This window comes from Nipponia nippon, unplaced genomic scaffold, assembly GCF_047370975.1.
Source record: "Nipponia nippon isolate SJK-2023a ecotype South Korea unplaced genomic scaffold, ASM4737097v1 scaffold_3, whole genome shotgun sequence".
Classification (NCBI taxonomy): domain Eukaryota; kingdom Metazoa; phylum Chordata; class Aves; order Pelecaniformes; family Threskiornithidae; genus Nipponia; species Nipponia nippon.
The window spans coordinates 67,463,772-67,481,444 of NW_028262347.1; the positions used below are offsets into that span (position 1 = coordinate 67,463,772).

At 45.3% G+C, this 17,673-nt stretch overlaps 1 protein-coding gene across 2 annotated transcripts in view; it reads left to right on the forward strand.

Annotated features, from left to right (window-relative positions):
- TMTC1 (transmembrane O-mannosyltransferase targeting cadherins 1) overlaps positions 1-17,673 on the forward strand; it is a 150,442-nt gene that overhangs the window by 90,980 nt on the left and 41,789 nt on the right. For both annotated transcript variants that reach the window (XM_087767160.1, XM_087767159.1), the window contains exon 10: positions 10,041-10,205. In XM_087767160.1, the coding sequence (XP_087623286.1) occupies positions 10,041-10,205 (165 nt within the window). The remainder of the gene's footprint in view (positions 1-10,040; positions 10,206-17,673) is intronic.

Consider the following 17,673-nt stretch of genomic DNA (forward strand, 5'->3'; position numbering starts at 1 on the left):
TGTCAGCCTGACCTCAGTGCCGGGAAAGGTCGTGGAGCAGATCATGTTGAGTGCCATTATGCGGCACATGTGGGACAAGCGGGGGATCAGGCTCAGCCAGCATGGATTTATGAAAGGCAGGTCCTGCTTCACTAACCTGGTCTCCTTCTATGACAAGGTGACCCGCTTAGTGAAGGAGGGGAAGGCTGTGGATGTTGTCTACTTGGACTTCAGTAGTAAGGCCTTTGACACTGTCTCCCACAGCATTCTCCTGGAGAAGCTGGCTACACACGGCTTGGATGGGTGCACTCTGCGCTGGGTCAAAAACTGGCTGGAGGGCCGAGCCCAGAGAGTGGTGGTGAATGGAGTCAAATCCAGTTGGCGGCCGGTCACGAGTGGTGTTCCCCAGGGCTCAGTGCTGGGGCCGGTCCTGTTCAATATCTTCATTGATGATCTGGATGAGGGGATTGAGTGCACCCTCAGTAAGTTTGCAGATGACACCAAGTTGGGTGGAAGTGTCGATCTGCTGGAGGGTAGGAAGGCCCTACAGAGGGACCTGGACAGGCTGGATCGTTGGGCCAGGGCTAACTGTATGAGCTTCAACAAGGCTCAGTGCCGGGTCCTGCACTTTGGTCACAACAACCCCATGCAACGCTACAGGCTGGGGGAGGAGTGGCTGGAGAGCTGTCTGGCGGAAAAGGACCTGGGGGTGTTGGTTGACAGCCGCCTGAACATGAGCTAGCAGTGTGCTCAGGTGGCCAAGAGGGCCAATGGCATCCTGGCTTGTATCGGGAATAGCGTGGCCAGCAGGACCAGGGAGGTGATCGTGCCCCTGTACTCGGCACTGGTGAGGCCGCACCTCGAGTACTGTGTTCAGTTTTGGGCCCCTCACTCCAAGAAGGACATTGAGGTGCTGGAGCGTGTCCAGAGAAGGACAACAAAGCTGGTGAAGGGTCTAGAGCACAAGTCTTAGGAGGAGCGGCTGAGGGAGCTGGGGTTGTTTAGCCTGGAGAAGAGGAGGCTGAGGGGAGACCTTCTTGCTCTCTACAACTACCTGAAAGGAGGTTGTAGCGAGGTGGGGGTCGGTCTCTTCTCCCAAGTAACAAGCGATAGGATGAGAGGAAAAGGCCTCAAGCTGCGCCAGGGGAGGTTTAGGTTGGGTATTAGGAAAAGCTTCTTCACCGAAAGGGTAGTCAGGCACTGGCACAGGCTGCCCAGGGAAGCGGTTGAGTCCCCATCCCTGGAGGTATTTAAAAGACGGGTAGACGTGGTGCTTGAGGACATGGTTTAGTGGTGGACTTGGCAGTGCTAGGTTAACAGTTGGACTCGATGATCTTACGGGTCTTTTCCAACCTTGATGATTCTATGATTCTATGCCCTTAAGAAGATACCTTGTGAAGTTTAATAGAAAATAGCGTCTTACAGGAAGTTTTTGGAGACTTGCGATGGAATTGAATGGGAAATTATGTCCATACTATAGAATTCCAGAAGTTATTACAGTATTTTAATTAAAACTGTAGTATACAGACCCTTCCCCAGCAAAGTATGTAAGATTTAGGGAAATTTCTGTGGAATCCCCATGGAATTGTATTGGATTTTTCATTTATAAAATGTTTTCTTTCCATAATGAATATAGTAATCAAAAGCCTGAAAAGTTTCTGTATTACCTGTAAATATTTCAGATAGGAATCTGTTGGAAGTGAAATCTTGGACTCAAACACTCTAATGAAGTGAATTTGTTTATCATGTGACTTATTGGAAGGAAGGGAAGGGAAATGTGTCCAAATGTTAAATAGCCATTCAAAGGTTAGTGAAATAATTCATTTCTAGCCCATATTTTCTCTCTAATAAGGAAAATAAGAGTTCCTGCATTTTCTCTAATTACATCATGTTCTGACTAGAGGACCACATTGCTAGTGGAGGTAAATCATTTTGATGACTTAGCCGATCATGTCTAAGTGTCTTTAATACAGGCCTGCGGAGCTTTTAATTTAGAGCCAAGGACAAAGTCTAACACTAACTCACAAGGTACCTTTCCAAGTTAGATGTATTCTGCCAGTGTTTATGGTTCTCTGTGTCTTTGTATTCTGACTTGCAGACCTTATTCCAGGAAAAGGCCTCTTAATTCTGGTGAAAATTCGACATTTTATTCAGCAGACTTAGTAGTAAGTTAAGTACACTGCCAGTTACTTGGTTGACACACTGATATTTCTGAGCTGTGAGGCTTGTTTTTTTCCAATGGGATTTATTTTGTATGCTAAATATTATAACTTGATGGTGGTCCTGAAGTCTTTTAAAACCTCTAGTAACCAAGAAAAAAAAATATTAAATTACTGGGAGATAGGCAATTTAAACAACGTTTTTCCCTTTGTGCTCAAAACTCAGTACCAGTGAAGAAGCAGAGATGCGTAGTGAATGCTGCTGGCTGGCTGTGTGTGACGGAGGCACATCCCACATCCTCCCTGCCTTTGGACATTTAGTCCAAAAACGTGACTATTCCAACAGGTTTTTCCCTTGTAGTCCTGACTCGTTGAGAAAGTTTTGATACAACATTTTCTCATGGAAAATATGGCATTTTAATTAACCCAAAACTTTTTGCCAAGGTGTGCTGACTACAGTGAAACTTTAGATAAAGAGGTTGGAAACAAAAGACTTCTCCAACCCAAAATGGAACTCCGTTTGACACAGTCAAAAGGACATGGACAGCAGAAATGGACAGTTGGATGGATGTGGCCCGGAATTGCCTCTTTGGGGCGGATGCTCATCTGAGAGTTGGGACATCAAGGTCCATCTGCCACACAGCAGTGTTTTTCCAGGATTGTTAGTGCTGGATCTACACCCTGCTGTATCACTCGCTGGTGGCAGCTTGATCCAGACCTGGTCTAGGCCCATGCTTGCACTCCTGTCAAATTAGCCAGCCTTTAAGTTGCTGAATTTAGGCTAGCCTTGTACCAGCTGTGAGAGAAAATCTTGATCCAGCAGTAAGCATGGCAGTACAAAATAGACTTCTCAAAATTTCTGGAATACGTTTGGACCAGTGGAGTGTGGTTATTCCAGATCAGCACTTGAGCTTTTATGGCTGGAGAATTTTGGGGCCCCAAACTCGGAGCACAGCCTTACTGCATCCCCAGCTCTCAGCCTGACCTGGCGCAGCCGTTTGAATCCGTGTGATCCAGATCGCAGGGAGTGCCCCGACTTCTGAGTTTCTGGCTGTTCTGGGTGACCTGGGTGCAAATTAACACGCACATACAAATACACTGTTTTTCCAGATGAGAACATTTTTTAAAAGTCCAGATTTTATCCTGGCCCAAACCAGCTCCAGCCTTGGAAAACCTGACAATTTCATAAAACACCATCTTTGCTACCCTGCCAGCACTGCTCACCGCTGGAGCTCCATGCCCAAGAGTGCTTTTTGCGGCAGAAAGAGCCACCCTGGCCATGCTTGTTTTTGCCAGCGCTCCCTTCTGCATCTGACTGCTGCATAGTGAGGCAGGAGCAGCCTACATGGCATGCCAAGTGTGCTTTTTGCAATGAATTACTCCCCATTAGAGAAGCGTGAGCAGAGCCTAAGAGTTTAACAGGGATGAACTGCCTTTTTCCCCCTGCAGCAACAGCCCTGCCTGCAAGCTGCATTTCAGCTGACTTTGGCTCTTACTCTCAGTGTGTTTCCTCAGCTCAGGCTGCAGAGCTGGAGCGGCTTGGACTGGGAGCACGAAAAGCGTGTCATGCCAGGTAACATATGTGTAGGACTGGGGCTAGGAAGCCTGTGGGGAGCTATAAAACCGAAAGAATCAAATGTTTGTGTTCAGCATTTGGACCTGGCAGCAGACACCGTCCTTCTCAAGGCTGTGCTCCCCGCTCTCTGAAGGGCAGCAGCAGCAGAGTATGCACTTAGTTTAAGTCATGCATGCAAGGGTTAAACTTGCTTCAGAGCAGCTTGAAAGTGAGGGTTAGTTTTTTATGGAGGGAAAGGGAGTCATCTTAAATAAGTGCTGGAAATCAAGAAGGAGGTTTGCAGCCCAGAAGGAGCCTCCGGGGTGAAATGTCAAAGCCAAGTGCATTTTCTGGTCTCAGTATAGTTTTGAGATAATCCCTTTTGTTGCATTAGCAGCCCCTGAACAGGGCAGTATTTCTTCCATGCTTTGACAGGCTGCTCATAGGCAACTCTTTTCCTAACTGATATGTATGTACGTATGTATCTGGATTCTTATCTAGGCTGAGCTCTGAAATCTGGAGTAACTGCTTTGATGAAATCAGTGGATTTACTCCAAGTTTACATGTGTGTAGTTGAGATTAAATCAGTCTAAAAAAAAACAAACCACAACTACTTCACAAGGTTTGACATCCCCAAAATAACCATTGAAAAGTGTGAGGAAGGCATCTTTTCTGCATAGTTTCTCCCACCCTTTTTAACTCCTGAGCTTACAGCCCTACCTGGGTGAGTTAGAAAAGGCTGGGGCTGCAGCGCTGGTGTCCGGGCAGGTTCCCTCTTGCACGGTGCCTCAGAACTGCAGCGCTCAGCCTGCTCTGCTCACACGCTCCTCCGTGGAGTGGAAACCTGCGCTGTACAAAGTCGCAACTCGGAAAATGCAGTAAGAGCCGTGACTAGAACATGCCTCAGTTTTTGGGAGCTTTCTGAAGCAGTAGGTCTCCAAGCAGTTTCTGGAGGAGGTAAGATGGTTTCCGATGCAGGCAGATTGCTGTAGCAGAACGTCTTGATAATCTTGGGCTGCGGCACAAACCACATGTGTCTCTGATTAGGTGCCATCGCCAAGAGCCAAATGCAGCGAAGCCATTCCTGACTTTTACTAAAAAGTGAGAAACCTGATCCATAGAGGGAGAGAGGAGCTGTGTGTAAGCATCATCAGTAACAGCCTCACCTTGGGAAAGGCACCATAATGGCCAAAGAAAAGGTTGAATTTGTGATCTAATTACCCAAGAAGTGTTTGCAAATATTAAATATCTGCTCTTTTGACTCGTTTTAATCAGGCAAAGCACGTGGCACACCATGGGAAACGGGGTCTGTGTGCCACCTCGTTCCCATCTGCTTGTGCCTCCTCTCACTTCACTTCCTTGCAGGTGGAACGATATTAACAGGCCATGGAAATTACAGATGAAAATCTGTCATTGCACAGCTCCCTGCATGTGATCTGCCAGAAGCACATGGCAATGGCACAGAGGGTTTGCCTGCTGGGTGCAGCCCTGCCCTCGCTGCAATTCAGGATGTGCCTAAGGTAACACTTTAGTACTGCAGGAGTCTGAAACGTGAGGAATCATGAAACCATTGGCCTGTTGGTCCATTTGCTGAGCTCTCCTGCATCATCGTTGAATTTCTGAAGCCACAGGTTCTCCTGTAATACGTGTGCTCATTATGAGCCCATGGAAAAACTATTACCGTGTTAACCTGTCAGGCTGTTCCTCAGGTCCTGCTTTGCATCTGACCCTGGCGACCAAGCTGGTATGTACTTTTCACAGCAGGGAACAGTTGCTGTAGCAGGCTGTTGCTTATCCTATGGAAGAAAAAAAAAAAAAGCTTAGCAGTTTTAAGTAATCCAGTGGAAAATGGACTTAAAAAAATAACAGTGGGTTGGGGATTTTGCTTATTTCCCATTGTTTTGTTTTTGCTACAAAGTATTTCAGAAAAGTGCTTGCGTGACAGGGGATGACAATGCCAAGAGAAAAGCCCTTTAGGAGAAATGGTCCCCTCCCTTCCCCTCCCTAGGAAATGCTAGACTTAACAAAAAAGACCAAACAAACCCCAAACCCACAACCCTACAGCCTCAATACCCATGGAGATAGCTGTGGAGATGTCTGGAATGTAATACTTAAGAGGCAGTTTTTCAAGTGGCAAATAGGTCTTTGATGAAGGGTCCTTTTGAGACATTTTCATTTTTTTCTGTAAATGTGTGTGAGTAAAATTTGATTTGCTGGTGAGCCAGCGCTAATGTTTGATATGGAGTTGAGTCCCCCGTCCCTCTGAGAAGAAAAGCTAATGTATTTGAAATGTTCTCTGTGTTTGTAGGTGATGGCAGGGTCATGGCAGAGTAAACCACAAAGGAAGTGTCCTAGAGACACCAGGCAAGTTACTTTAATTACATAAGTGCAGTCTCACCTGTATGGGATCTTCCCACCACGGCACCACTGCCTGGGCTGCTGCCAACTCACTAAAACTCAGCACAGCTTCAGACGGCTTATCGGAAGCCTCATGAGGTTGGGAAGAAGGGAAATGGGATGAACTTGCATCCCATAGGTGAAGCACTGCCGGGGGGGGCTCCCCAGGCCCAGCAACTGTTGGGGCACGTTGCCGCTGCAGCAACTCCATCTTAGCAAGCTTGATGCTTTACTGGTTCAAAACTTCATGGTCTCTGTACTAAAGCTAATTTCTGTACTGGGACTGCTGAGTCTAGTGTGAAACAAGTGTGTTGTAGAGTATGAGGGATTATGCATTTTTGGGACTAGGAAACTAGTAATATAATTATGGGTTTTGACAGATGGTTAATACCTTGGCCTGGACACTTTTTTTGTTTTGTTTAGAGCAGACCACAGGATCTGGAGGAGGGGTCTGGATTTGCCCTGATTTCACCATAATTATTTGGCCTTCAGGTAGACATGTAAAGAGATATGCAAAAATTACTAAGGATAATAGCTTTGGGGATGTTGCAGGGAGTTGTTGTTCCACAAACAATTTGTGGCATGAAATCACAAACGCACATGCTTTCCTGATGGCAAGGGGCACGTGAGTGCTTTCCGTGCTTCTGGGAGTCCTTGGCCTGCAAAAGACCTGCAGCTGGGAATGTAACATCCGCCCTCAGCCAGGGGATGGGCTTGAAATGACCATGTAATAAAAAAAAAAATGGAAAAAGATGCGGCTCTACCTGACATCTGCACTGAAAGGTCCTTGACAAGATACTGCGGGCGTGTCCTCCCCAGCCTTTCTTTGATGGTCTGTGGCAGGAAATTGTCTGAAGTTTTAAGCCAAACTTACCAGGTTCTGAAAATAAAAGTATTCGCCTACTTCATGCTTTCTGATCCTTTTCCTTCTTTTCCTTTCTTTTGGGTTCCTGCACACTTTATAGTGCGGGTACATTGACTGTAAGCTAGTTAGGCCATAATGGTGGCACAACTACAACTCAGTCCTAATGTTGTCACAGTTATCTCTATCTTATTAAAGTGTAAATCATTCTTCAACCCTGCCCTCTTTAGCATCACTCCTTTAACCTTACCCTTAGGAGCTTTGTGATTTGGGATTCTGGTACGTTAGCTATGAGATTCCCTTCCAGCAGCCATTTGGGAACCCATTCCCCTCTGTATTCATACTTACTGCTGAATCCTGTAGCCTTGCTGCCTTGCCAAGTGTGGATGTAGGGCCTGCCTTTGGCTTACTTACCCGTTCATCTCTCAGGGACGCCTGGGAGCTTTCCAGCAAGATACCTTGGTTTCCATTGCGTACTCCCCTGTGCTGTGGGTAGAGCCCTGGACTGCAGCTTCGTTGCCTTGTTTGCCAGTCCCCTGTCAGCAGAGCAAATCACTTTATTGCCATGCTTCAGGTTCCTGCTCTGTAAGAGGGAGATTGCAGCAGACCTCCCTTACAAAGTGCTTTGGGAGCCCACGATGGAAAGTGCAATGTGGAGCTGGGCGCTGCTACGTACCTGCACTGTGTCATTGCTAGTGCCGCTGGGATGGGAGCTGCAGTTTGAGATGAACCCCGACTCCTCTGTAGCACCCAGCATCTCTCTGTAACTGTTGTGGCAATGCACTGCAGATGTTTGAGAATAACCCCTGGAAGCAGCACCTTTCCAGTGGCTGTCTAAGCTGTAATGCGCTGCTGGCTGTGCCCCGGACAAGCAGACTGAGTGTTGCTGCTAAGGCAGAAATTCCCAACAGCTGGGGCAGGGTTTGACATAAATACCAAGACACTGACGTTTGCATTTTTTGTTTTCTGGACGCATTCACGATTCTGTTAGAAAAGGCCTGTTCTTGAAAATGTGAAGGTGTAGGGAAATTCCTTTGAAAACAGCCTTGTGCTAAAGCAATTAAATAATGTTTATGTCAGATAATTAATTCCAAGGGAAGGATGAAATTGCTGAAAGGCAAAAGAGCAGAGTGAAAACCGTCTGCAGGTTTTGAGGCATTTCTTATTGGAAAGGGAGGGTTTATTACCGAGATTAGCTTTTCAGAGGTTTCAAAGTAGGGTTCAATAGCTATAAAGGCTGGATTGTTTGGCACCAGCATCTCGGTTTGTAGCTCTAAATGTCTGCTTGCAGTTAATGTAGGTGCAATAAACATATGTGTGCAAAAGAATTCATGGAAAGAAACAGTGCAAGTACCATAAGAAATGTGTTGCAGGAAAATGCAAGCATAGTTAAGTGAAAAAAAAAAAAAACCAACTGATACCCACTTCTGAAAAATGGGAGAACTCTAAAACAACAATGAAGAAGTTTTGAATGATCGCCAGATCTGATGTTGTCTCTGGAATTGTCCCCTATGTCTATACCTCTCTCAGTGTCCTATACGGCACCTGTACTATGCCAGAGATAGTACCACTGCCTGGTGCTGATCAGTACGTACAACAGAGGCACTTTTTTCCTCAGTAAAAGCAAGAATTATTGTCCTTCTCCATCCTTGGGAAGTCCAGGTAATAGCAATATGCCCAGCCCTCCAAGAGGGCAGAGAAACTGTGCCAAGAAGCACGCTCACAGATCCTCGAAGATGGGACATTTTTCCTTTTCTGATTTCCAGATTGTCTTGCCATATTGTGTGCTTACTTGCAAGGTCACCTATGACAGGGGAATTGTGTTCGTAGTTTTTCTTACCTTGTAGCAGTCTCACAGGGAAGTTGCTCAGCCGTCTCCGTACAGGCCAGGAAAGCCTGTAGATCTCCGGCTGGAGCGCGGGCAGGTGTGGTGAGTTCTCTGCCTGCAGCCTGCCTGCGTTCAAGTGTGGGATTCAGCTGGAGTTCAAGGTGTGCCAGTGTCTCAAGAGGGTTGCTCTTTTGTCCCTGTGTATTGGTGGACCTCAAGTGTTATTCCAGATCCTTCTGCTCCCTTTTTTCTTCAGGGGGAGCTGCCTGGACTAAGATATCTTTTAAGTCTAAAACTAAATCAGGTGCTAAGTAACTGCATAGGAGAGTTGTAGTTCAGCTAATGAAATTCCTCAGGCAATAGGAACTGAAATTCCTTTCTAAAAATGCGAAGCAGAATTAGTGCGTACTAAGTACAGCAACTAAAAGCACTTCATTTCCAACTCAGAGGGGCATCATTGGAAGAATTAACATAACACTTGAATTAAGGTAAATAATTACTGTATTGATTTAAAGGAATCATACAGGAATAAGACTTCAGTTCAAAATGAAGTTTACTTCACAGAAAATGCCTTGGTAGGTATACGCGGAGAGCCATGAAAGTGCTGGGAGGCTGGGCGCTGGAGAAGACCGTGTGTGGTTTCACGGAAGGGCAGTGAGGAAGCTCTGCTAACACATCTCGGCTGTTCTGGACCGGGCGCTAGAAGGGATGGGCTGGCCCTGATTTAGGCGTGCAGTACCCGGGCAGGGACCCCTGCCTTTTGACGTGGCCTCTGCCACCCGCTCCTGCGGCAGCGCTGGCTACAACACTCGCTCTCCCGCCTCAGCTTCGCAATTTGTAAACTGGAATTAACAGCGGCCACCGCTGGGGTTGTTTAGAGACTTCCCTGTGTTAAAATGCTTTTCGCTTCCACGCTGCTCCAGTAGTGCTCGGTATTACTGTTATTACACGATGCTTTTTTAGCTTGCTGTTCAGAAAAGCAGCTGCCTTCCGCGGGCTGGTGCAAGCTACTGTTGTGCTGGGTGGTATTATGTACGTTACTGTACTTCTGGCATCCGGGTCTATTATTTAGATTAATTTGGAAATTGTGTAGTGAATTGAGGAAAACCGCTGTTGAATTGGAGTTTGTTAGCCTGGAAAATATAATTAGTCCAAAACCCCCTGTAATTGTGTAATAAATGCAAGACTGAATGGTCTTGCACATAAACCAGAGTGCTGGAATATAACTTCTGGTACCTTTCCCTTTTTTCTGTTTTCCAGTATGGGGTACTGCATCCTTTTTGTTCACGGTCTAAAAAAGCTGTCTACGTGGTTAAATAAGTGGAGGATTACTGTTCTGACCCTCTTTGCTTTACTGCTGCTGCTCTTCTCTTGGAAGACTGTGAAACAGAACGAAATCTGGCTGTCACGAGAATCCCTTTTCAGGTATGAGTTATCGCGGGAGAATACTGGCATTTTTGTATTGTTTAAAATAATTTTGTTACATGGAATAGTTTTCTTTAGCACAAGTCCTGCTATTGATGCACTGCCGTGATTAACATTTTGATTATTATAAAATAACACCTACTTTCTGTTTGCTGGCAACTGTGCAAAAACCAGTGTCAGCACTTTATATGTTTATGCACAAACTGGTTCTGGCGATCGCATTTTTAAGACACGCTGTTTTTAAATAACTTCAGTTCTGTAGATTTACCAATAATGTAACACTTTCCTTTCTGAAGACTTAGCAAAAGTTCATTGTAACCCTCTAGAACACCATAGTAACGCTATTGAATATATTGAATTTTCTTTAGCGATGTTCTTAATGACAAAAATGAAATGCCATGAAGTGCCAAACTTAATGTACCATATTTCATTTTATTTGATTACTCCTTGCCAAACAGCTCTCTTTACAACCTCATTTATATATTTTTTTGCACTGAAACAGACCGTTTCATTTTGTGTTTTGCTAGCAAATGTATTGTGTTTGCCTCCAGCTGCTTTCAGCAGTTGTCTAATTGTGAAGTAATTGCAGAAATGCAGGTGATCTGCACATGGGTTCCTTAGCTTTATTTTCTAACTTATTGGCCAGAGCAAAGTTTAATTTATGCAGTACTAAAGAGTATGAAATTATTTTTTGTGTACCCTTCGGTCTTCAGGAAACACTATTGAAGTGGTTGGAGCTCTGTTAGTGGGATTTTTTTAAAAAAAAATCTGGAATAGGGATTTCTTCACTCCAACATGATTCATTGCCCATCTCCCTGAAATGCTGTTTGCTGTTCAAACAACAGCAGCCATGGTGACCGCTCTGGGCTCACGCAGCGATCCCTGTGAAGCACACCTCCAGTCCAAACCCTTCTGGCTAACGGTGGCCACTCGGAGGAAAGCTGGACACATTTCCAAGTTTGATGACTCTCTTGCTGAAAGGGGGGGGGGGGGGAGGAGATGGCAATTCCATATGCTGAGTTGCAGGCATCATCTGGTATCACGTTGCATACAGTTACGGTCACCCATGTTTAAGAGCGACGAAGTCGAACTGGAGTGGATGACAGGAGGACATCTCCTCCCACTAAGGAGCACTCTTGGGATGATATGAGATGCCAGGGGGTCTGTCGCAGAAGAGAAGGCTAAAGTCATGTCTGCTTAGCTGGACGCAGATGGACTTCTGTCCATCCTGCCTCTGTTCTAAGCAGGATTGGCTAGCTACAAGCCAGCTCAAATTCAGCAACCACACCACTGCTTCACTGCAGCACTGAGCTGGAGCTAATACACCTTGTCTCAAGGTAGGGATTTGGTGTTGCCCAGGTTAGTATGCAGGGCTTGGTGCCTTGGGTTGAGCTGGCTCACTCCTCAGCTCAGGTCTTTTGGGGACAATTCCAGGAAAGAGATCTGCCCTGGGCTTTTGAGGAGAAGGCAAGAACATACATGTGCTCCTGCTGGGTCACCTCGTATCATGGTCTGCCCCTGAGAGCAATCAGCAGCAAATGCCTAGAAAAGCAGTGTAAGAACAGGGCCAGCAACAGTGATGCTTCTCTCCAGTCCTTTCCCAGCTTGCAGTAATCTGCAGTTTAAAGACTTCCTGAGTCAGGAGTTACTTGCTTTTTTTGCTTTTAACAGCCACTGATGGGCTTTTCTTCCATTAATGTCTCTGACTGCTTTTTCGATCTATTTATAGTTTTGGCTTCTACAGCATCCTGTGCGCTGGGCTCTGTTGTTAAATTATACAGTGTGCACACTAAGATTTCCCTTCTGTACGCTGTGAACCTTCTGGCTGATCATCTTGTTTGGTGTGCTGAATTAGTAGTGAGTAACCATCAGCTCATCACTTTTCCTCTGCCATCCATACCTCTTCCCCCATGCCCTCACCCAAGGCTGTCTCTTTTTCATGCTGGAGTCTGCTGGTTTTGAACTCTCCCCATATGGAAGCTTTCTACGTTTCTGATCCTGCTTGTCAGTTTTCACTGGATGCTTTCAAACTCTAATCTGTCCTTTTGAGAAGGAGGCCAGAATCACTTTTCAAGAGATACGTGCAGCACAGTAACATAGGACTGCTTTCTGGTTTTTGTTCTCTTCTACTAAGTCCTGATCTTCCACTTGCCTTTTTTGACCTCTCCTAAGCACTGGGTGATATTTTCACAGCACTGTGCACATGAACTCCAAGATATCTGTTGTGAGTAGAAGTGTCTGATTCATAGACATCAATCTGTGTGCAGATTTATGCAGACTTAGAGTGTGTGTGTACACGCTCTCTGATAGTTGTGCCTGTACCAGAATTGCATTTCATCTGCCATCTTCTTGCCCAGCCTTCAATACCGTGAGATCCTTCTGCAACTCTTTGTAGTTAGCTTTAATTCCTGCAGTGTGGTTCACATCGATGTCATCAGCAAATGTGTCACCTCCCTATTTGCTCCCTTTTCCTGATCCTTTGTGAACATGTGAAGCAACTCAGATGCCAGTGCATGTCTCTTGGGAATCCTGCTTGGTGTCTTCTCCAGTTACAAAAACTGTTCTCGTGCTCGTGCTCTTTGCTTGCTGTCTTTCAACGAGGTATTGATTCACAAGAGGACCTTCCCTCTTACTCCATGATGCCTTTAAGAAATTGGAAGTCTTTAGTGAGGGATTTTATCAAAAGCCTTTTTGAACATTCAGGTGGACAACATTGATGTATGTGATTGTGACTGACTGGGCTATATTTGGATTTTCATAAAACATTTCCATAGTTTCAGTACCACGTACCTGTTGAGTCCATCGAAGAACAACAGATCTGTCCACCTAACTTCTTTCTGCAAAATACAAGGTTAATTCTTCTCTGTTGGATTCTAGTTATTCAGAAATTTGCTAGAACTAGTCTTTATTATGGTTTTCCCCAAATTACCTGGAGTGAAAATCAGACTTGCTGGTCTGTTGCCCCCCAGATCCCTCCCCTGGAACCAAATGACGTCATGTTCATCACCTCCCATTTCTCCAGTGCTGAGCCTCATTTAAACGATAGGTTACATACTGCAGCTAATAGCAGCTTCATGTTTGATTTCCTTTGGATGCATACTACCAGGCCCAATGGATTTATAAATGTTCTTGGTGTTGATTTGTTTTAAAGTCTCTCTTACTGCCACTTTGGTTTGAGACAGTGCTTTGGACTTGCCCCTGTAAGGAAAGGCTCCTGTGTGGCAACCTCCTTCAGTTCCCCTGCAGTGAGCACTGGTGCAGATAATCCATTTAGCTTTTCTGTCGTGGCCTTTTCTTCTTCAAGCACTACTTTCAGACCTCCATCATGTATTTGCCTTAGGGCACCTTTGGCACGTTTCCTATATCTGATGTATTCCATTATTAGCTTTGATGGCTTTAGCAAGTTTTTCCTTAAATCTCTTTTGGTCTGCCTAATTATGGTTTATGTTTAACTTGCTGAAGTTTATACTCTTTTGCTTTTTTCTTCTGTAGCTGTGACATTCACTTTTTAAAGGGTGTTTTTCATTTCTCATAGCCTTCTTTACTATGCTGTTTTAACTATATTGGCCTTTTTGTTGTCCTTCTTAAGGTCGTCTTTGATAGGCGTTATACATCTCACATAAGCCTGTAATATGGTAGGACTCCTCTTCTTGGTGGGAAGGAATGCAAAAGGAGAATAGTATAGCAAGAAGATAATGTCATCCCAAGAGTGAGAGATCTCTTTGGGGCAGAAGGAGGAGGCTATATATAGGCGGATGAGGAGAGGGAGGAGTGGATGGATGCATGTGCAACAGCAATAAATTAGAAAGGACAGAGCAGGACGAGGAGATAAGGAACACTAAAGAAGTATGAGGGAATATAATAAGGAAACAGAGCAAATATGTAGATGTGGGAAAGGAGACATAAATCAACCTACTTGGTAGTCCCTGTGTGTGTTGAATTTTTTTTTTTTTTAAGAAGTATGTGCTGAGAGAATCTTTACTCCCATTCCTAGTTCTTCATTCTTCTTTCTCCAGTTGCTGCTTTAATTAATTACCGCTTTTTCCCTCCTCTTACTTTTTTCCCCTTCACCTCTACTTTCCATTCCTCCATTTGCTTGGATGTGTTTCTTCAAGGTCGATCTGTCTCAGTTCCCTTGGCTGAGACCTGTTCTGTTATACATGCTTTCTCTACACTGGTCCAGGAGATGTTTATATGCTCAGCATGTTATCAGTTTTGTGCTTGTACCCCATTTTGTTCCATTCTCAAGGCTTACCCTGCTTTGACATTGTGCAGCAGCACTGTTGCCATCTCTGGGCCACCCTGACTCTCAGTCTCCAGCCCAGGGGCCAAGTTTTCTGGATGCAGAAATCCCACCAGGTCCTGGCTGAAAGGAGCAGTGTGGGGGAGGATGCTGCAGTCTGAAGAAATGATGCATCGACACACAGGTGCACAAGCATATGTGCAAAGACTAAATGAGAAGCAAATGACCCACAAGTATAAGAAGTGGCCAGATATATAGAGGTCTAGATATTTGAGGCATATTATTCCAACCGATCTCTAGAAGCCCTAAGCAGTTTGTCTTACTGTATTGGCAGGTGGGCAGGGAGGGCTTATTTGTTAAATATTTAAGGAACTACCCTATAGAACAAATGCACAGGCCAGGAGGTCAGGCTCTAACCACAGTCAGTGTTAATGTCTGAAGCCAGGGAGAGGGAGGTGAGGGCTGTGGGCTAACCTCTGCCTCCGCTGTACCGACCTTTGCAGGGTTTGTCGAGCTGCCACGTTTCCTCTTGCTCCTGGAAAGCGTCTGCGTGCACTGCCCACGTTTGTGACAGTGCCTGGAAACGCAGTTGTAACCAGCAAAGGAACTGTATAAAAGTGGCACTTTCTTTGTCAGCAGTTTTTGCCTCCCAAGCCAGGTCTGCTGACTTCAGTAATTTGCGAAAACCAACCCAGTCCCAAAGGTGACATTTACTGCTGTGTTATTTTGTTAATTCTGAAAGCTGGCTCAGCTGAGGAAAGCAAGTCCTATTGCATTTTGTGCATCTTCTATAGAACAGTTTAATATGGCCCAACATTGATATCCATGAAATCAATACAAGGGTAGGAGGCCAAGGAAAGCGGTTGTTTGTGTCATCCAGAGAATAATTTGCTGTAGAGAACCTTTATTGGTGATAATGATTCCCAAAGCAGAGGAGATCCCATCGGTCTCCCAGGGCTCCTGCTGAGGCAGGAGTGGCCACCTTTCCTTGAAAACGGAGCACTTTTCATATGGAAATCACAGAAAAGCAAGGAAGCCTCTGCCCTGCACCCAGTCGCTTTGCAGAGCAGAACATGCACTTTGGAAGACAACAGAGGGGATCACAGGAGACTTTTCCCAACTGAAGTGGGATTTGAGTAACAGTGGTATTTGAGGTTAGAAAATACCAGTGGTACTTTATTTCCCTGATTTACAGCTAATAGGCTTTTGCCTTTCCATGGAGAGGAAGTGTTACGTGAAAGGGTTTGGCTGTTCTTTATTTTCCATTTATGTTGCATACTGCTGTCGTAGAAGTCAAAAGGAAAGGAAATCCTCCGGAGAAGTGACGTCCAATCTCGGTGGGCTTGTTTCTGGCTGGAGTCAGATTGGTGCCATAGGTTTTAAGAAGGGCACGTGCGTGCTGGACTGGGGAAGAGGGAAATAGGAGAGTTTGGAAAAGCACGCTGGAAAATTAGATTGAAATTGTGAGAGACTGGGGGCTTGTGGGAAGCAGAAATGGAAAAACATTGTGTCCTGCTTTGTTATTTATACTCCACCCTTTCCCGCTTGGCTTTCATTATGGTCATTATTGTTTCCTCTGTCAACGAGCAAACAGTGTTCTCGGCTGGTCAAGAATCAATTAACAGGAGTGTTTGCCTAAACTCTCCCAGTCCAGCGCTGCGTTTGCTACTACCTGCACAGCGCAGAGACTCCAAGAAGCCTCAGTCATTGCTACGTGCATTTGCAAAATGGAGCACCCCCCTCCCCGCCCATGCAAGGAGAATAAATAGGTCAGGGAGTGCGAGCGGTGTGATGCAGAGGAGAGCATCGTAAGAACCCAAACCGATTTCTGTCTTTCCTATGTCACCCCCACCCCAGCAGAAGCACGCAGATGAAAGAAGCTTTATTAGTGACGTTTTAATAAATGGGACCAGCAGGATTAATCATAAATTCTACTTAAAGGGAAACAGTCCAGAATTAAAATATTTAAACATATTCATCCTACTGTTAAAACCGTATCTCATTAGAACCGAAGTACTTGTGCATATGTAATGTACTCCTCACCATTAACTCAGTTTGCTCTGTTTCAGCAGGGGCTACAGCAGAGCCAGCAACTCATTGCACATAGCTCTGAGATAGCAGCAGTTTTGAGTGCCTGTCCCTGTCTCCGCCTGTAACTCTGGCGCTGATGTAATGAAACCCTCTCTGTATAAGAATTAATATTCCAGTAATGCCCAGAGGTTGTAAGTGTGTAGTTAATAGCTCCCAAGGCCAATGGAAATTAACACAGCCATAGCAGTCACACATTACTTGCTGCTGGTGCAGTATATCTTTGTGAAAACTAATATAGAAAATCATTCTCTTAAGAATAGCATCAATTAACTGATTTAATTCAGCGATTAGTCACAAAATGTCTTACTCCTGTAGTACTCCCAGTAAGTAATTTCGAAATACCTGACGATTAGGAATCCAAATGCAAGGTGTATTTTTAATTTCAGCAGGCAAACCGTGGCTGTGTTGTGCTGAACTCTGTAAGGCAGCCATGAAGCTTTGGAAGCTCCCGCAGGTAGGCATTAGTGATGCTTGATACCACTGGCTGCAGATAACCAAAAAGATATCGGATTTACCGCTATGATTCTCCAGCGCCATTTCACAAAGAAATCCCTGACAAAGGGTTTCCGCAGCTGTGGGTGCGTTCTCCCCACAGGAGAGGGTGTGCACCCCAGTGAAGGGGCTGTGTGTGACCCTGTCTCGTCATGATCAACTTCCATGCCCACCGAAGTTAAACAGGAGAGACAGACAAGGCGAAGCAGCAAGACTTGGGAAATCCCTAATCCCTGCTTTTCCTACCTGAAGTAGGGGAGAAAACACAGCAGCTGGCAGGGATCTGCTTGCGAGCAAGAAACAGTGCTTTGTCTGCTTTTACGTGAACAGATTCATCCATCCTTGTTTCCCATTACCTTTGAGAGCCCCTGTTTATGTGCTGGAAAGGATTCCCCCATTAAATGGAGTACCGACTTCTCTGGATTCTTGCAGAAGTGTTTCCGTGGTGTATGTGCTCCTGTGATTTCTTTCTCTCTTTAACCTTGAAATGGCATTTCCCCTTGCTGCGCAAGGTGTACCTGTACCTTGCTTTCTGTGCTCTCAATTAAGTAAATAAGCATACGCTTGCTCTTCTCATTTTGTCTTTGTGCCCTCATTATTAATTCCAAATGTTGAGTCCACTCTGCGTGGCAGGGGGGATGA